A 21,310-nucleotide genomic window follows, 5' to 3' on the forward strand; every position below is an offset into this window, starting at 1 on the left:
CCCCCTCCATCCGATCCTCACCACACCGCCCCGCGCGCCAGCAAGAAATACTCTTCCTACTTTTGACTTCACCCATCAAGGCGTAAAAACAGAGACATATAGAGTTTCAGCGGCCGAACCAGCGGTGAAGCGGGGCTTCCCGCTCCCCTCGGGGGAGCGGCGGGCGGTAGGGAGGGGCGCGCGGCGGGGCCCGGGACTGCGCCCACCCGGGGCCGCGCGGGGGGGAAGGGACCTCTCCCCGCGAGTGCGCGCGCGGGGTCGGAAATTGACCAGGGCGCGGAGTCTGTTTTCTTTCCTTCCTGGGCGCGCCAGGGAGTTAGGAAGTTTGAAAAGTGAAGTCCCGGACGGAGTGGGTTCGGGCTTCCCCGGGGACAGGCGTTTGTTTCCTCTTTCTGCTGAGAGTCCGCTGAGGACCTGGAGAGGACGCATGGAGAGGGGCCGGGAAGAGCCTCCTGGGAGGAAGGAAGGGTGGAGGTGGAGGGGTGTGTGTGTGTGGGGGGGGGGGGAGTACGGAGAAAAGGTGGGGAGCTTAGGCTGCAGGGGGGCGTGGGATGGTCTTTAGATCTCGCTCGAGGAGCAGGACTGGAAAAGGAAAAGTTTTTCTTGCGAAAAATCTTTTATCTGTATCCAATCCCGCTTCTGCCTCCAGATTAGTGGTGGACCGTGCTTTTCAAACTCCATTTGGCCACAGCCTGGGCCCGCGCCCTTGGTTCGCTGGCCAGGTGATTGTGGGATATACTGTCTCCGATCTGGGGAACCACTGTTCTAGGTTGTGGTCACCTTCAAAGGGGAGTGTAACTAGCGGAGATTGCTCCTGGCAAGGTACTTGGAAACTTCAGTCCTAGTCTTCGTGACATGGCGGGAGAAGTATTCCCTATATGTATGTATAAGGTGGGTGAGGAGGCAGATAATGTGCATGTGTTAGTTGTTGAAATCCTGGGGCCTGTAAAGAGACAATAGTGCTTTATAGGGTGGAGTCTGAGGTTATGGGAACACAGGATAGCGTGTTGACTATCATGAAGGGGTGAGGTTATAGGGTCTCTGACTTGAAAGTGTAGATGGGAACCAAGGAGGCCAGAACACTAAAAAAGAAGCCACGCTGGTGGCAGGCAGGCAAGGCCCGACTCATGTTCAACAGCTCACATCCAGATCCCCGCATGCTGCACACCTTGCCAGGCTCCTTCCTGACAGGCACCTCCCTTCTTTCCCTTTCTCATCCCCAACAAGTGCCAGAGCCCCAGGGAAATCCATGACTGGCTGAATCCGCCCTGACAAGCCATAGGATAATGATGAAAGGGACTGTGAGAGAAAGCTGGTCTTTCTGTTTTTTCAAAGTAGCTTAAGAATGAGGATGGTGTGAAACAGGATGAAGGAGGGAGGTGTGGGTGAGCCTTTGTTTTGTTTGCTTTCTCCCCCTCTTCCTACAGTTCCCAGCAGGATAGGAGCCCCACACTTTCCAGCTCCAGATTCCACCTCCCTTGCTTTTGGGCCTAGGTCACACGTGGTGCACACACCTATAACTGGTGCTGACTGCGCCCTACAGAGCCTGCCTGAGGGGCTGGGTGGATCCTGCCTTCACAGCTGGCACATTCTAGATCGCAGATGCTCCCAGTGTATTGTGGGAAGCATCACCAAGGGAGCAGTTGTTGAAAGGGATTGCACAGATGCAGACAAACCGCACCTCTGGTGCTGACTCAGTGATGTCTCTTGTGATTACTCTCTGGAGATGATTACTTTAACTATAACTGAGTAAATGCTTTGGGGATGGGTTAATTTTATTATTGGTTTTATTATAAACCCCTCCTGGTACCAGAGCTCCTTTCAGTTTACAGTGGAGGTTCATACACTGAGTATTTTCTTGACCACAATTTACCCTGCAACAACTCATATACCTGTTTCCCATTCAATTATATTACTCAGTAAAGAGTGTCCAAGACTTAACATTGTACTTTAAGTTGGCAGAATATTGTGGTGAAAATGTGACCCCAGGAAAGTAGGCTTCTTCTGTAACATAAATCTGGTTGGCGGAGGCCTTTTGAAAAGGCTCCACTTAGCTTAATTTAACCAATTATTTGTAAAATTACAGGTTGGCCTTGTTTAGCTAGTTAGGTAACTTTCCATGTCTCTCCCTCTGTAACTTGCAAAATATTGAGTGCTCCAGGGATATTTCACAATTCACAATTTGTTAAACACAATGTTACTGTTAATTTTGAAGTGTACTTTTGTTCATTTAAGTATTTCTCATCTGGAAATGTAATGTATTTTAGAACTTTGTTGGTGAGTTTATCATTTGAAAATCAGAATACATTCTCTTCCTTGTCCCACCCTCCCACCATGGAAATACAGTTCTAAATAATGGTTATGGATTTGAAAGATACCATTTTACACAAGTAACAAGTTAAATTTTGTACAACTAACACCTAAGTTCCATGAAAAAAAGATAATTCCATTCACATTTCTCTGAGAAAATGTGCTGAAGCCTTCAGGTGGTGCCTCTTTCCTACGGAGGTGGGCCAATGGGCATTGGCACTGTTTTGAGGTGTCTGTCACACCCTACCAGGGTGAGTAGGGTTCCCAGGGGGATGGGCACTGCCAGGCCTTGGAGACTGAGTACTGTGGGGTGGTGATACAGGAGCTGGGGAAATGGTGAACTCCAGTAGAAAGGGTAGTTTGGGGGTCAAGTAGAGTGGCTGGAGGATTCAGGAGGGGAGTTTATTAGAGTGTCAGGAGGCTAACATACACAAGAAATAGGGGTGGGAAATTAGAGAGGCAAAAGATGTTTTCAGCAGCTATGATTGTGTGAGGAAGATAAGCCTGGGTTGGAGAGATGGTCCAAATAGAAGGAATTGTCTCACCCATTGGGCACGTCTGTGTTGGGAAGTACTTGAATAACATGATGGTGAATGATATGAGGAACCTTTTCCTCTGGGGACATCTCTAATTACTATCCACTTTGTATTTTTGTTTTTATTTTATATTAACAAAGTCCCTAGGAGTGAGGCCAGCTGTCCCCTTAAGGCACATGCCATTTATCTTTTGAGCTATGTGTCAAGTAATTTGTAGACTGCGCCTATCCCTTAGTCATGGTCAACCTCTTGAGTACTGGCGCAGGGTCAGGTGTGATATCTGTGTTACTGTCAGTGGCTCATTTTAAAGAGTTTATACACAAGCTAAGGAATCATGATATCTCAAGGTCATAACTGAGCTCTTGCACTCCATCCATTCATTGAACGTGTGTATTGACAGTTGTGTACCAACAATGTGTTCCACTCTGGGGATATGAAGGTAGCAAGATACTGTTCTTGAATCTTAGGAAGCTCACTGTTGGGTTCCCAATAACCATTATTAAGTACAAACAGCAATTAATGGATCAGATCCATTTACTTAGTACTGCCTTCATATTCTCTGAAGGTCTCATCAGATATTACATATGTTCATTAATTATTTGAGAAATAGAACATTAACAGACCTTAATTAGTTGTGCTTTTGGAGAAAGTACTTACATTCAATTGGCCTCTCAGGTTTTTTATTGGTGTGGTAAAGGGTTTGGACTACATGATCAGTAGTGTGTCACAGTCTGCTCTGAAATTCTCTGCGGTCACTTCTAATCAAGGGTACCATAAAATAACGTTAACTATAAGGTCTCCCCAAGGTATTACTGGGAAGCTCATTATTTCCACTTCCATTGCCAAATTTTCATTTCAGAGGGTTTTAGTTTTCTTTTTGTCATCAGGTTGCTTCTCTAATTATATAACCATTACTCACGTGGGTAAGAGAAGGCAGTTTTCAAAGCACTAAAAAGTGGCATCTTCCACCTCATTGGCTGTAATAGAATCAGTCGACATGGAAGGCCTGCCTAGGCTGTCATTTATATACATGCACAAGCAATGGATGGCTTTAATTCTTAACAGCACATGTCTCCAAATACTTAGTCTCATCCGACTCATTCAACAGTTGTTTCCTGATGTTTTAAAAAATATGTTTTTCTCAAATTTAACTTTGAGTTATTTATTAGAGAAGAGTGAAATACATCAAAGTTGTTTCTAGAGCAGTGGTTCTCAACCTTCCTAATGCCGCGACCCTTTAATACAGTTCCTCATGTTGTGGTGACCCCCAATTTCATTGTTACAAATTGAACATAATTAAAGCATAGTGATTAATCACAAAAACAATATGTAATTATATATGTGTTTCCTGATGGTCTTAGACGACCCCTGTGAGAGTCGTTCAACCCCCAAAGGGTCGCGACCCACAGGTTGAGAACCGCTGTTCTAGAGTAAGGAACTATTGACAGTGTTCCCCAGTGTTCTTTTTTTTTTTTTTTTTTTCATCTCCACCCTTTCTTTCCTTTCTCATCTGTATTGTCCCTTTATTCCTTTTGTCTGATCTTATCTTTTCTGGCCCCTTTTTGTTTCTTCTTGTTCTTTGTCTTTCCTGTCCTTTATTTCTTCCCAGTGTTTCTCTTCCCTTCCCCTTCTTTCTTATCCCTTGCCTTCTTTACTCATCTCCTCATCCTTTTGTTTTCTTTTTCTACTCTATTTTTTTTAATCTTTCTTTTCCCTCTCCTCCCATTTCGCACTTCTATTTATTTGTCTATGTTTCCATCTGTTCAACTATTTATTCATTTATGTTTTCTTTAATTTCTATCTGTCATCTCTTCTATTAGTATAGTTCTTTATTTTGGTACATTATACAATTTGGGGAATAGTAGTCTCCAGTAGCTAAAATATATTATAAATAAAGTGTCCAGTTATACTTTAAATGCTAACTACAATATTTTTCTATCATTTTGTACATTTTAAAAAAATGTATTTGCCATTAGCAATGGAGCATGTGTACAATGATCATCCTGATAAAACTAATGATTTACCTCTTTTGGCACATCAGTGATTTTACTTTTTTTTTAGTCAATTTATTAGATAAACATTGTATCACTAGCATGAAGACTTTCATTTTTCCATTTTCCAAAATCTTGTAAGTTCAATTTGCAAGAAAGTATTCAAATAAGAGTGCACATCATACTGTAAAAAGAAGGGTAATGTTATTAAAACTCCTGAAACTGCATATTGATATGCTGATAGCCTCACTGTGGAGGTCATTGAAACATTTGTTAATTGGTGGATTAAAGACTGGATTTATCACCAAAAAAAGTACTTTAAGTATCAGTGTCCAATGCAGAAAAATTGAAGGTCAAAAGAACTAATTAGACTTTTCTTTAAAAAAAATCTCAGTGTGAAATGATACCAAAGAATATTAAAATTATAGCAAAAGTCTACATTTGCTATGTCTATTAATATCAGGCAAAAAAACAACAACAACAAAACCCATCAGTTTATATATATTGAAAGTAATATCAAAAGTGCTCTATTGCAAAAGCATTTATTTGTGCAATACTAGACGAATTCTAGTACACTCATATCTACAAGTATGATCTCAGAATGCAGTCACTTCTGGAACACACTCAAAGCCTAGATTCAGAGCCCTGTTGTTGAGAAAGGATCTTCAAGCTATTTTAAATTCCACATTTGTTTTTAGAGAAGATTTACTCCCTTTTAGCAGATTAAATCTTATTTGTAGAAGAGTTAGCACACAGAAAACTTAAAAATGCATAAAGTCTTTTCAAGGATATTGGATCCAAAATGTGATCTCCCCCCTCCCCCCCCTCCGAAAGTTGGGACAGGAGCCCTCGAGCATAAGTAGGTGTGTTCGTATATCACACATAGGGTGAATGACTGGATAAAATTATTCAATGTTTGAGTTAAGGAAACTAATTGTTTTCTTTGATTTTAATATCACAACTTAGTGGTACCATTATTGGAGGGAGACCCCTAACAGTTCAATTTATTTTTTATACATTTCATGTAATTTTCTTGATTTGTATAGAAGATGGTTAAAACTGAAGAGAGGAGATAGTGTAATCAGTGATAACACCTTCCAAAGAATGCCAAGGTCTTTCCTCTTCAAAATGCATGTTGTAGCCCTGACTGGTTTGGCTCAGTGGATAGAGCATAGGCCTGTGGACTTAAGGGTCCCGGGTTCGATTCCAGTCAAGGGCATGTACCTTGGTTGCAGGCACATCCCCGGTAGGGGGTGTGCAGGAAGCAGCTGATCGATGCTTCTCTCTCATCGATGTTTCTAACTCTCTTTCCCTCTCCCTTCCTCTCTGTGAAAAATCAATAAAATATATTTTTTAAAAAAATGCATGTTGTAGGAATTGCTAAACTAGCCACATTTTTGGGGGGAGCTAAGTTGAGAGACTAAGAGGTGAGTCCTGCCTTTGAAATCAGAACTCTGACCAGCAAAGAGTGGAAAGAGCAGATTCACACACCTGCACAAGTGTACACACACACGAAAGTAAATTGTGCGGAACAGAAAGTCACCAGTGATAGCCATGATACCATGTGGTCAAGCCATCCCCTTCTCCTTCAGACGGGCCTTAAGGACAAATGAAAGTGAAACAAAAGGGCTGCCCGGTGCCTTTTCTGGTTCAGGTCTGGTTTAGGCAAAGGTGACTAGAGTTTTATAAACATCAGCTGTGTCGCAGTTGTAGTCTTCCAGGTTAGAACCCTTGTCAGAGGACTTAAACACAATTGTGAAGAGAGATTACAGGAAACCCAGGTTCACATGTAATCCCGTCTATACAAATCCAGCAGCTTTTTACACATTTAAAGATGTATTTGCTTATATCTTGATTCATTTCAGCGTGTGCTAGTGTTCTATAAACAAGTGAGAGGAGCCAATACAGATTATTTTGGAAACAATTAAAGGTCTGAACTAGTGTAGGGTAGTTTTCCAATCAGATATTTTTTTTTTAATTTCTGAGGGAAAAATAAAAGATCATTTTATTTCAATTGTGATATAGCTGTATAAACAGGCTTGATTAAAAGTGAATTCTAAGGGAAAAGACTAATAAAGAATTGCTAGGCACTGAGGTTGTTCTAGATGTTCTCATTATGTATGTGGATTTTTACGCAAATTGAAATTAATCTTTTCTGGCTAGGTATATTGTTGACATTTAATATTTTTTGGCATTTTAATCAAATAAATTTCTTCCCACTTATACAGTTTTCACAACCTTATTACTGTTTTTAAAGCTCTACTTTATAATAGTCCAAGATTGCTTTTTTGCCACTAAATATAACAGTAGATTTGATAGCTGTTCCCGACATACCAAAGCAAAATACATTTTCTTAAGGCATTTCATTTGCAAACTTTCACTTTTTCATAGATGAAGCAAACTGTTTTGTTTAATGTATTCAGAAAGCCACTTTAATAGTTTATATTGGAGCAAATATATTTGTTACGTTTTCCTATATTACCTGTCCCTCTCTAAATGTGAAAGTGTACCAAGATTGACTTTTTATTGTCTTAAATAGTTGAGTGCATATGACATATGTTCAACATCTCACGCCATGGGGCCCCTGTTGTCTGTTTTGCTCTCATATAGATATATAAAGTCTTTGTTATAAATTATACAACTCCACTTCCTATGGTAATCAGAGAACTGTGGATAGTTGTTGTGAAGTGGGGTAGAGAGGCAGGCAAACGAGTGAGAGATGAATGGATGGATAGATGGGTAGGTAGGTAGGTACATAGATGGATAGATAGAACCCTAGTTTTTTCTCCTTTGTGATTACCCAATGAGGAGAGAATGGAATATAGATCCCAATATACTTAAAATGCAACACAACAGGCCTTATCCAAGACAGCCTTGATACTCAAAATGTGCAATAACCAATATGACAGGGGCATTGATAAATTAGAATATACCAGCTTAATGGCCTTTGAGGATCTTCCATTCTAGTGAGGGGGATACAGGCAGTGGTAAGCAAACAAATACCTTTGTTATTTTACATAAGTGCTGTAAGTTAAAGCCAGTTATTCTACATGAGTGACACAAGTTAAATATAATTAGCATGGCAGAGAGGGTGGGTTGTTTTTAAAATGGGTAATCTGAAAGACCTCTCTGTAAGGAGATAGCAGATGAGTAAGATAGGAATGAAAACAAGGAACATTCCAGGCAGATGGGACAACCAGCACAAAGATCCTAAGATAAGAATTAACTTGGCTTGTTAAATGCAAAGAAAGAAAACCTGTTAGATATCCAGGGAAGGTGTCCAGAAACCACTTGTATATATGTCTGGAACCTAGGGGAACAGTCAGGTCTGGAGTTTTGCAATTCATCTGGATATAAGTTATTTCATGCGATAAAACTTGATGAGATTATCCTGGGGAGAGCCGGATGTCCTTACCAGCGGTTCTCAACCTGTGGGTCACGACCCCTTTGATGGTCGAATGACCCTTTCACAGGGGTCGCCTAAGACCATCCTGCATATCAGATATTTACATTACGATTCATAACAGTAGCAACATTACAGTTATGAAGTAGCAACGAAAATAATTTTATGGTTGGGTCACAACATGAGACACTGTATTTAAAGGGCCAGAAGGTTGAGAACCACTGCCTTAAACAAATAGCCAGATATTTCTTCAGTAAAATGGCCAAGTGCAAGTCCAGAGAAACAAAGGAGAGGAAGGCTCTTTTATGGAATTGGTAGGGATTGTAAACAAATAGTCCATTGGAGGAAACTGAAAGTTCGAAGGATAGTGACTTTTCATTGGCTGAATTATGGCCATCTTCCATTGGCTGAGCCGTTATTGGACAAGGAGGAATCTTCCTCCTCCTGAGGGAGTACAGTGGTATCTCTTCTGTCAGATCAGTAGTGTTGCCTTAAGTGACACATGCATGGGAATTCTCCCTTCTAGCCTCTGGAACCCATTTTAAATGAGATGCCTGTTTACTAATTTCCACAGTAGAGATGACTAAAGCTCCCAAGTCCATGCCTGGACAACAGGAAAATAAGTAGCTGTGAAGGCATTTGAAGGAAATTCTTCCCTCTGTCCTAGAACCAGGTGTTGAGGATTTCTCTGCAGTGATTCTCGGATACTGTCAGCACTGTCAATAGTCATTATTAAGATCCTCTCCCCTAGCATTCTAGCATTCTCAAAAAACAAACAACAACAAAAAAATCCTGATCCTCTTTCAAGTTTTACCTACCTTTAGAGTAGAGAGAGATACGTATTTCTTGAAACCAGAATTCGGGTTAGGATCTGGATGATTTATGGGATAAATTTAAGCCTGGCACTGCTCTGTTTTATCCTGTTGTAAACTATGCATTTGTAAACTCAGGGCTGCTCTGGAATATTTACTTTCCTCCAATTTCACCTTAATGATGAACATCTATGCTCATAATTCACTTAAACACCCACTTAATTCTTTCTGCTGATATAAGTTCATATAACAGAACTGATACCAAAAGCTTAGGAGAAATGGGTCCTGCTGTACAGCTAATTTTTATCACCGTTCATGTTGAAAATATAAGACTAAGACTTAGAACTTTATTTATTAAAACTAATTCAAATGCACAAAACGAGTTTAACATAATTTAACATTTCAAACAACACTTTTTAACGTTATTTATTTTTCTGACAGAGTGCTCATTTAAAATCAGTATTTATATTTTTTGGCAGTGATCTGTGGATTTATCTAATCACTTTTATAGTACTCAGTGGGTTTCTACTTACAAATAGATAACATTTTGTATCATCAAAAAACTTAACCTCCATTTAACATTAACATATATGTGCTTCAATGTTGTAAAGTTCTTTTTGGTAGTATATTTTAAACATTTATATTTCAGCATTTTGGGTGCCTATCATACATTTATCAACACTCATGCTGTTACATTAAGTTATTATAGCAGTACATTATTAGTTTATTTAACCATTATGTTCTGAGCCTTAATAATTGTGCTAACAGAGCTTATAGTCTAGTAAAGAAGGTGGAGAATAATGCATTTAACTAATGCATAAGAAGTGGTCACTAATGGGAATTGCTGTGGGAGCTCCCAGCAGTGGCTCTCATCCTTGCCCCTGAGATTTAGAGATGACATTGTCAGTGAGCTACTTGCTAAGACCTCATTAAGTGCATGTAGTTATTTTTTCTTTTTTCTTTCCTTTATGGTCCCTTACCCATGTAACTTTAGTTTCTGGATGTTCTGTGCTTGCTCATGTGTTTCTCTGTAAGAATTATTAAAATACTAGAGGCTCAGTGTGTGAATTCATGCATGGATGGGATCTGGCCAGCCCGCCCTGATTGGGGGCCAATTGGGTGTACTGGGGGGAGGGGATGTGGGTGGTTGGCTGGCTAGCCCCACTTGGAGGCGGGGCTGGCCAGAGGAGGGGTTTTGGACAGTTGGCCCAAACTCCCTGTTGAGGGGACAATTTGCATATTAGCCTTATATAGGATTATATAGGATTTTATATGCAGGGTTTTGAATTACCTATTACTATCTCTCTCTCTCTCACACACACACACACACACACACACACACACACAAACACACACGGTGCCTGCTCCGAGCCATCAGTAGGACATCCCCTGAGGGCTCCTGGACTCTGAGAGGGGGCAGGCTGGGCTAAGGGACCGCCCCCCCCCATGCACGAATTTCGTGCACCGGGCCTCTAGTATAATTATAATTTTGTTCTTAGGTAGTTTGGTAGTCTGCTTGTTATCCACATAGCATCATAACATAAGCATTTTTTTCCATGCTCTTAAAATGATTAGAGGCGGCTTTTGACTTTCTTGAGTTTTTTGTTTGTTTTGCATTTGGTAATAGCTGGGCATAATATTTATTTAAATTTAAAAAGAAAAGAAAAGAAACCGAACTATGAAGGCTGACTCAGAAGAAACAGGGAAGAAGGGTAAGGGATAGTAGGCAGTTCCTTGTCCTACCAGAATAAGAAACACTTTCCTAAGCATCTCCCTATTTCCAAGCAAAGTTAGCAGGTGTGTGGTATCACAAAATTTTTCAGTAGGCAACATAAATATCATCTTAGAAGTTTGAAATGGGGGTGCCCCCAAACCCAACTTGTTGCACATTAGGGGACTCTGTCAAAAATATGTCCTCTGCTTGAATACATACAGAAAGAGGGTATTCAGTAAGAAAGGATTTTATTACCTAACTATGTTTTAGCAGTTTTTATGGCTGATATAAAGTTGAAACCTTTTATCTCATTTAGTTCCTATTACACACATTGATCAGAACCAGGGCAAGATGGAGCACTTTGGCAAAGTGCATGATACAGCCCCATCATTTGAGCTCCTGGAATGCTAACATCATGATGGAATACAATTCAGGAGTAGTTGGTTGTTGGTAAAAGAGTATTTGCTTTAATTTCACTTGCATGCATAGAGTATTCCTCTGCATTTTGACTATAGGGTATATGCTCTCAGTTAAGGGTTTATTGCTTTTTTCTATGACTTTCTCTACCAGATCACTCAGTGCTTCCACATGTTCTAATGTCATTAATATATATTGGAGGCCTTTATATTCTTATATCTGAACTGTAGTTTAGACAGTGGTTGTTAAATATATTGAATAACAGCAAATATAAATAAACCCTAGAATTATTTTGGTGAGAAAGTGATATAACATCACCCCACCCCTCAATTAAAAGAAATTAAGGAAATTAAGAAATGTTAGGTATCAGAAGAGGAACTTTCATTTGAGATTTATGAAATTAATTTGAGTGTTTAGGTGTATCCTTTTCATAGGTTTGATGGGATGGGTGATCCCAGTGATCTGCATATGGAGATGTTTGCACCCACCACCCTGGGACTGTGTGTGCTGTATGTTCATGTATTCCTTGGCCTGCCAAAAATTATACCCTGTGATCTGTGCCATTGGGTCATTTTTTATGTGTTATTATGAAGCCAGCTTAGAATTTTTTAATAAGTTTGGATGCCAAATTAGATATCAAATTGTACTTGACAGGTTAAGTATTGAAGTGAATTTTTAACTTAATAGTAGCTTCTTGAATGTTTTAATTGTCATCTTAAATTTCTGACAATCAAATTCAAAGCGAACACAATTTTGGTAGCTAATATTGTGAAGAAAGGAGAGATACATGATTTTCAACTCTTGTGGATCATAGATTATGATTTCATGAGACAGAGATGTTCCCAACATTTCTTTATGAAACATTTTCTTATATTCTGTAGGTAGACATTTTGATAAATATCAAAAATTCAATTATCCAAAGAAGATTGATTTGAGATTTTTTCTTTAGTATTTGGAAGACTGTGAAATGATTCTTAATAAAATTTGTTTAACATAGAAATTAAGTCAGAGAACTAGTTTTATGTCATCACATAAACCAGATAAAATGCTTGAAATTATTTCTGAATGGAAAATTAATTTTTTATTTATTAGGTTCCTTTATTTTAAATTTTTAAGGTTTAAAAGTAAAGGCAATCTTTATTTGTATTAGCTTCCTGGTCCTGCTGAAACAAAATAAAACAACAAAGTTGGACAAAAAAGAACACTTTATTCTCTCATAGTTCTAGGTTCTAGTAAATAGTCCTGAATCAGGACCATGTTTTCTTTGGAGGCTCTTGGGAAGAATCTGTTCCATGCCTTTCTCTTATCTCTGGTGTTGCTGTCAATCCTTAGTGTTCCAATCTCTACATCCATAATCACTTGGATTTGTCCCTGTGTATTTGTCTCTGGCAACTCTCTCCTTATACCAACTTCAGACATATTGGATTGGGTCCTACTCTAATTGAATATGTCCTCACTGTAACTTGATTACATCTAAAAGAAGACCCCATTTCAAAAAATAAGATTACATGCACTGGTACTGAGGATTTGGACTGGAACATATCTTGTTGGAGGACACACTTCAACCCATAACAGTATTCAATAGTTGAATAAAAATAACCCAAGACAGAAATTGGAAAAGGGAACTCAGAGACATTAGCAGCTGTGATCCTTTGGGTCTTCTGCTTGCACACTAGTTACGTACAGTAATTATAACCTCAAACTACTTGTGATTTAAGAACAGTGTCATTTCTCTTTGAAACATTTTCCCGTTGACTTATTATTTCAGAAGACTTCTCAGTGAATATCAGATCAAAAACCATAAACAAATTGACACTAGGTTTGGCTGTTTATGCAATACTTCAGTTGCTGAAATAGCGAGTGACAATGCTAATGGTATGACAGAATCATTATCTTCTTTTGAATCTTAAAAAAAAACCTTTATGATCAAACATTTTTATGTCTTTATGGCAATTTTACTTTAATAGGTTGTTTAAATGTAAAATAATAAAGTTAATAGCATTTACTTTAAGTGATTTACCTCATATACTCTTTACAATGACTCAATAAGGTGAAGGCTGCTGTTATTCTTTCTACACATGACCAAACCCAGGCTTTGGGCATAGGTGACCTGTCCAAGAGCTTCACTGTAATTGGGCAAGCTGGCTTTGAACCTGGCAGTCTGACCCTACAAATAAGCTCTCACTCTCGATTCTATATATTGTGTGTGTTTTTCTATTCAAGGTCCATGAAATTGCTCATCAGTATTTGTTTTCTAAACTTTCCTATTTTGAGATTATTGTCAATTCACAGGCAGTTGAGAGAAATATTTCAGTTGGATTCCTTGTATCTTTTTAAAAAAATATATTTTTATTGACTTAAGAGAGGAAGGAAGAGGGAGAGATAGAAACATCAATGATGAAAGAGAATCATTGATCAGCTGCCTCCTTAACGCCCCCTACTTGGGGTTGAGCCCGCAACCCAGGCGTGTGCCCTTGACTGGAATCTATCCTGGGACCTTTCAGTCCGCAGGCCAACTCTATCTACTGAGCCAAACCAGCTAGGGCTTCCTTGTATCTTTTACTCAATTTCCCCCAGTGGTAACATCTTGCAAAAGCCATAATATTATATCTCAACCAGTACATTGACGTTGATACTGTCAAGGTACAGACCATTTTCATCACCACAAAGATCATCCCTGTTGCCCTTTTGGAGTAACTTCTTTCTCCCTCCTCTACACACCTTTCTTAGAATGACCCAGTGAGGTAAACCCTGGCAACCACTAATCTGATCCCCATTTCTATAATTTTGTCATTTCAAGAATATTATATAAGTGGAATCATGTAGCATCTAATCTTTGGGGATTGATTTTTTTTTTTTTTTTTTTTTTACTCAGCACAATTCTCTGGCTATCCATCTAGGGCAGTTATAACATGGATCGATAGCTTGTTCATGTTATTGCTGATTAGTATTCCGTAGAATGAGTGTACAACAGTTTGTTTCATATTCACTTCTTGAAGGACATTTGAGTTATTTCTAGTTGGGGCTATTACGAGTAAAGCCATTAGAACATTAATGGACAGTTTTTGAGTGAAGGTAAATTTTTTTATTTCTCTGGGATAAATTCCAAGAGTGCAATTGCTGTATCACATGGCATTTGCATATTTAGTTTTATAAATGAAACTGCCAAACTGCTTTGAAATCTAATTTTTTTATACTTTGTTTTGTATCCTTTGTATTTACATATTCAACGTTTGGAAATTATATTTTCCAAAAATGACATTAAACATTTAATATCAAGTGCAGTCTGTAATGGTTTTGAGGCATGAATGTGAGCTCTTTTTATACAAAACTATTTTTCTGGAATGAGTCACTTAACTAGTAGGTGAGCCTAGCAGTTTGTTCAGCTTTTCCATCATAGCAAGATTTTATTTTTCTCTACTCATTAACTCTATCTTGTATGTTCATGTACTTTCTAGGAGTATTTAATGGTTATTAATAAAATAATGTGCTTTTATATGTCTAAAAGTATACCCAATTAATTTTTGTCCTCAATTTAAGCCCTTCAAATGTTCAGTGATTGAACCCTCAAGAGTTCAATGTTAAGTCTGTGTCTAAATACAAGTGCTATTTTATTGCAGTACCCATTCATGCAAGTGCCATTACCCTGCTGTTCTCCTTTAAAATTTCTTTGTAGATTGTTCCTTCACAAAACAGCCTTTGGTATGTTTTTGGTTATTCTAGAAATGCAAATTTATGCATAACTCTAGACAGTGGTCAGAGTATTACTTCTTTAACAAGACAATACCAAGTGTATTTATTTCTTATCTTAAACCTTGTACAGGCTATCTCAACTTCCATGCCCAGGGCTATTGCATTTTTTTTTTATCATGTATTTTTCGGTTTTGTATCTGGCATTGCTATTTGGTTAGGCCTATAATGTTTTGCTTTTTTCTCAATTTCAATTGTATCTTCCATGATTAACTTTTCAACTATGTCTTTGTGGTTTTATTTTGTATTAACACTTGGAGTGCGGGGAAACGAGTTAAGTCGGCTCGCGTGAATTGCGCGTACTCCGCGGGAGCCGTCTTTAACTCGGTTCATATAGATTTGCGGTGGAGTGCGGGAAACGTGTAAACTCGGGCCGATTGTAACTGCGTATTACCAAATATTTGTTTGTAATCCACCCTTTTGGTGGATGGAACAAAACCAAAAGACAGAGCCATCTTATATTTTGGCGGGAAATTCACCCGCACTCCAAGTGTTAATAGTTCTCTTGTCCTCTGATTTCTTGGATTACCCATAGTTCAAGAAGTAATTTTTTACAGTAGTAAAGTATATTTTGCATAGATGAAGCTCAAAAACAAACACATATTTTTCAGAAGTACTTTATGCATTTTAACTTCCAAATAGGTAATGGGTTTTTAATACCACATGTTATGGGAATTCAAAAGTTAAATTTTTAAAATTAAGAAATAAGTGCTGAGAAAACATAATGTGGTTTTTTGTGTTTTTTGGTGTGTGTGTGTGTGTGTGTGTGTGTGTGTGTTTCAACAACCAGCAGTTACCTATCATTTGATTTTCATGATAATACATGTGATTTTCATGTAATCACTGTATGCTTGTCCTGTCATGGGCTAGAATTACCAAATGAAAGTCACACCTCACTAAACCTTAGGGAAGTATACTTTAATCAAATGGATTGATTCTGTTAAGTAGATACAAACCTTTTTTTTCTTTGTTACAAATGGATACTACATGGAACAGAACTCTAATGAACATTGAAAGGTCATTAATTAGTGGTATGATGCCATGCATATGAAGTGAGCAAGTTGAAGATTACCTTGGCACCCTGGACATTTTGGCCCAGTTAGTTCCTTAATATGGGGGCTGTCATGTGTGTTTAGCAGCATCCCTGGCCTCTACACAGTATATGCCAGTAGCATGAACATATTCTGTCTTTACTCTTATGTCAGATTTAATCTTTAGGTTCTTGATATTTTTAGAGTGACAGTGAAAATTTTGAGCCTAGAGATGGGGAAAGGATCGTCTCTGCTGAAATAGTAAAGTGGACTCTTAATTTTGCTCCTCAGCTCTGCTTAGTAAATGCTGGATCATTTTTGGTCCTTTCCCAACGAAACTTGTGTCCCTATTGTCCATTCCTTTTCAACTTTTTTGTATGATTAGTGGCTTCTGTTACATATTGTGAGCTAAGGAATAAACAAATGGTAATGGTTCCTAGGCCTAGGTTACCCTCCAAAATCTGATTTGAAATTTGGTAGAGTCTGAAAAGGCTGAGTTCAGTGGACAATTTAAAGTTAGGCCCAGGCCCTAACCTGTTTGGCTCAGTAGATAGAGCATCGGCCTGTGGACTGAAAGGTCCCAGGTTCGATTTCGGTCAAGGGCATGTACCTGGATTGCGGGCACATCCCTAGTGGGAGGTGTGCAGGAGGCAGCTGATCGATGTTTCTAACTCTCTATCCCTCTCCCTTCCTCTCTGTAAAAAATCAATAAAATATATTTTTTAAAAAACAAAAAATCAATAAAGTTAGGGCCAGGCTTTCCATACGAAAATGTGTAAACCTAATGTTGCCCCACCTTGCATTCTAATAACTATGTATGGCTTCAGATGAGTACTAAACATACCGAGTGATTACTTTGTAAGTTATATAAATGTCTAAAACTAACATAATATTGTATGTCAATTATAATTGAAAACTTTTAAAAATTATTTAAAAAACAAAAAATAAATGAAATTAGGGCCAGGCCACTGACAAAGATGTTTTTGGTCAAATTAGCCCTTTGGGACTTGTAGCACATCATCAAGTTGTACTTTATTTCAATCCACACAATGGAGATCATGATTTCAAAACCTGGAAAGGCCCTTATTTGAATGAGATAAAGTCAATCCAGTATCTCACACACTGAGTGACTGAATGCAAACATCGTGGGGCATTGTGAAGGATGAGGTGTGAGCTTGAATGGACAGATTTTGATTCCTGGGAGAGATCCCTGAATTATCTTAATGTCTTAAATTACTTCACTGCCTCTACGCTGTCAGACTATCAAAACCCAGGAGTTCTTGCTTTGAATCATCCCTTGAATACACTTGTCGCTTCTTCACTGGGTATTTGAATGCTGAAAGACTAGATACTTGTCTCTCCTCCACTCCCTACTGCCAGACTAATTGTTTTAAACACAAGTTTTGTTGAGTCACAGAAATCTCCTGTGTCCCTCCACACCTGGCTCTGTTGTGTCTATTCAGCGTTATCTCCTACTCCTACTCAAAGGAACCTGCTTTCTAGCAGACCACGTTTTTTCACTAAGTCCTGAGTGTACAAGCTCATACCTGTTCTGGGCTTTTTTGTGTTTTTCAGTCTTGTGTGAGATGAAAATGTTCATTCTTACCACGTGATTGTATTCTTACTTAGTACCCCAGGTTCAGCTGAAGCCCACGCCCTACACAGGGATATCCATAACGCCTGTATTCCATTTAGATTTCTACTTGCTTTTATCTGAAGGCATTGACAGCAGGCAGTACTCATTTTGGCCCTTAGCAATATATGGCTGTGTTCAAAGCGGTAACAAACAGCTTTGTGTGTGCATTTTGCCTCTTCTGATAATTACTAAATTCCTGGAAAGCAAGTATTTTGTGCTTTTTATGTTTCATCAGTATGTGATTATATGCATAACAAGTACTCAGTGAAGACTTACATTAATGGCTGGCTTGGTACTGATTTCATTATATATATATTGAAACCAGAATCAAATACATACATACACACACATATCTATTGAAACCAGAATCAAATAGGCTTATAGAAACTGATGCTACCGTGTGTAGTATCAGATTAAAGCTAAGAAGGATGGACTCTCTGGATGTCAGAGAAGAAATGTGTATTTCCTTAGGTGAAAAACTGGAAGTAGAGGCCTTGGAAATGGAAAATCAAGGAATAGTCTGTAAAAAAATCTATTTGTGGTAGTTTTTGAATTATAGTGCAATTAATGCCACTTTTGATATGAAATGTATGTCATATTAACCCACAGGTCATGGAAATGAGTAAATGTAAAAACTAATAATTGACATGGGTTATAAAACCTTTGATTACAGCCCTAACCGGTTTGGCTCAGTGGATAGAGCGTCGGCTTGCGGACTGAAAGGTCCCAGGTTCGGTTCCGGTCAAGGGCATGTACCTTAGTTGCGGGCACATTCCCAGTAGGAGGTGTGCAGGAGGCGGCTGATCGATGTTTCTCTCTCATCGATGTTTCTGACTCTCTATTCCTCTCTCTTCCTCTCTGTAAAAAATCAATAAAATATGTTTTTTTAAAAAAAAAGACCTCCCTCTTCAAAAAAAATCTTTGATTACAGAGCACTAACTGATCTTAATTTTCTCCTTTTCAAACACCCAGATACCTCTTGCTGCTGCACAAATGGACATTTGACAGTGCTGTTGTCAAGCACTTGCCAGCATGGAGACTTCATCGTTGCTGTCCTCATTGAATGATGAGTGTAAATCTGACAATTACATTGAGCCTCACTACAAGGAATGGTATCGCGTAGCCATTGATACGCTGATTGAACATGGGCTAGAAGCATACCAAGAATTTCTTGCCAAGGAGCGAGTATCAGACTTTCTAGCTGAGGAAGAAATTAATTATATTTTGAAAAATGTCCAGAAAATTGAACAAAGTACAACCCATGGTACTGACAATTCCTGCGATGATACCTCATCTTCAGGGACTTATTGGCCCATTGAATCTGATGTGGAAGCTCCAGATCTCGACTTAGGCTGGCCATATGTGATGCCGGGACTCTTAGGGGGTACCCACATAGACCTCCTCTTTCATCCACCGAGAGCACAGCTACTTACAATTAAGGAAACTATTCGGAAAATGATAAAAGAAGCCAGAAAGGTAAGACTGTTTCTATTTCTAAATGAAAACTCTGAAACTGTGGGAAAGCACCAGAATAGTATACCGCATTTGCATGTTAAAATATTCTCCATATGTATGAACCATGCCTGTTATTTTCAGGAAATATACATATGGATACATGGGAAGATTGCACTTTTTATATCTTGCAAATATCTGAGAGAGTTGTGAGGTCCCTGCTAATGATAGAGATTTCATTCTCTTCATAATATACGTACACACAGGAGACCATATGTCTATGAAGGCTAAGATCTAGGGACTGTGAATGAGATGATTTGACATATTTATAAAGTTCAAAACACTTAAATTTTCCTTAATCTCTGAAAGGAGATATGTTTTTGGTAAATCTGGTGAAAATTTCTTTGTTTTTAATAGGACTGTGCCTTAATTTTTGCTGTAGATATGGTTTACGCTGGTAAATAAATCATAGATTTACTTACTTATTTCCTGAGTTGTGGGGAAATGGTATAAAATCAGGCATGATAATGTAAAATTCTGAAGGAAGGTCCCGAGGTACTTCCCATTTTGGGGCCTTGGTCTTCTTTATTAAATATTTATGTTGGGTTATAAATCTCAGAAACTCTATTTTAGAGCTCATATTAAACTGTACAAATTTTCTTTAAATTAATTAAAGAGAAGTTACTGAGAGTTATCTATGTATTCAGCACCGTGATAGGTACAATGGAGACTATAACAAAATGTTCTAAAGTGTTTCTTGAGATCACTCTAGCATTTTAAGTGTATGGACAAAAAAGCTATGAGTTTTTAAGCTATAAAGTGTCTAGTTCTTAGTTAGAGATACTATATAATAAATAAATTTAGATCTAAAAAGGTCCTTAGGGTGTACACATACATGGAGTTGCTTTCTTCCATGTCAGTAAGATACAGAAATGTGTGAAATGTATGCATTTATGAAGTATATAAAACCAAGATCCCTGAAATCTAGAAGACACTGTAGATTGTAGGAGAAGCAACTAAAAGCTTTGCAATCATGTTAGGGAGACACAATGTTCTGAGGCTGATGTCAAATGTAGGCTTTGCAAAAATAAGGTGTTTTTCCCCCAAACCTCTCAAATAACTTGACGTTTTTGCTGTGTTAACTCCTTTAGCAGAACTACATTAAAGAAAGACTAATCTATTTCAATTGTTAAAAATTAGCTATGGAATCAGGCACACGGTAGGTGTCCAAACTTTTATTGAATGAGTTGAACTATCAGTTCACTTTCCCAAATTGAACTATGAGTATTTTTAAAATTGTACTCTCCTATGCTCTGTGAAAAAATTGTACAATTGTATTTTGTGAAACTACAAAGCAAAAGTCAAGGATATTTATGAGTCCTTGCAAAGGTAAAATAACAAATATCAAGTACCAACATGTGCTAATTTCTGTTTGGGGACACAAGATATTTTTGAACCACTGTTTGGTTAACTGAAAATTCAAAATACATTAGTGAAGAGTAAACTTAGAATTCATCAACCTACACCACAGCTAGTTTGCTATGGAGCATTGCACTTCTGTGACACAAAATGAAACTGAGGAGGTATTATGAGTTCTTGGGCTAGCACTAACTGGAAACTGAACACTAATCATGACCATTTGAGATATATATTCTTTTTAATGTGGCAGCTATTTATTTAGAGAAACTCTAAAAGTGATATATTCTCTGCCTGGTCATTGTCTGCTGGGAACTCTGATGTGCATTAATGAGCTGAGGAACTTGAAGTCCATACTGGAAAACTGTGGTATAATGTTATGTTTCTCTTACACCAACTCAAAGTGACATAAAATAAGAAAGAATTTTTACCTTTATTCAATTTGCAGAGATAATTATGTTAACTCTGCAAATTGCATACATTGCAATTGAATGTATATCATAATAGATAACTTAGTGTTGTTTTTCCCTTCAAAGCATTGAAGAATGTATTAGTTTCTCCCCAGCTGCAATAAATATTGAGGTCACATGATCCATAATATGGATGGAATATATATTTCTGAAGTATTTTTGGAAATTTCTTCATGTCACTATATTTATTTAAATACTAGAGTCCTGTTGCACGAGATTCGTGCAATAGGCCTTCCCTTCCCTTGGCTGCTGGCACCAGTTTTCTCTGGCACCCAGGACCCACCCCTCCTCTTCTGGCCCCCGCCAGAGCCCCCCCCCCTCCCCCCTCCCCCCCTCCCCCCCTCCCCCCTCCCCCCTCCCCTCTCCCCCCTC

The 21,310-nt window shown here is 38.4% G+C and overlaps 1 protein-coding gene across 4 annotated transcripts in view; it reads left to right on the top strand.

The window, feature by feature from the left end:
• The window catches only part of FAM83B (family with sequence similarity 83 member B), a 77,865-nt gene that overhangs the window by 156 nt on the left and 56,399 nt on the right, over positions 1-21,310 (top strand). The window contains exons 1-2 of one of the 4 annotated variants that reach the window (XM_023755564.1): positions 645-1,385; positions 18,573-19,076. In XM_023755564.1, the coding sequence (XP_023611332.1) occupies positions 18,633-19,076 (444 nt within the window). In that variant the 5' untranslated portion in view covers positions 645-1,385; positions 18,573-18,632. Of the gene's footprint in view, positions 1-644; positions 1,386-10,748; positions 10,765-18,572; positions 19,077-21,310 lie in introns of those variants that run through there. The other 3 variants (XM_023755565.1, XM_006090707.3, XM_023755566.1) reach the window with 3 other exon arrangements.

Source organism: Myotis lucifugus, unplaced genomic scaffold (genome assembly GCF_000147115.1).
Source record: "Myotis lucifugus unplaced genomic scaffold, Myoluc2.0 scaffold_80, whole genome shotgun sequence".
Lineage (NCBI taxonomy): Eukaryota > Metazoa > Chordata > Mammalia > Chiroptera > Vespertilionidae > Myotis > Myotis lucifugus.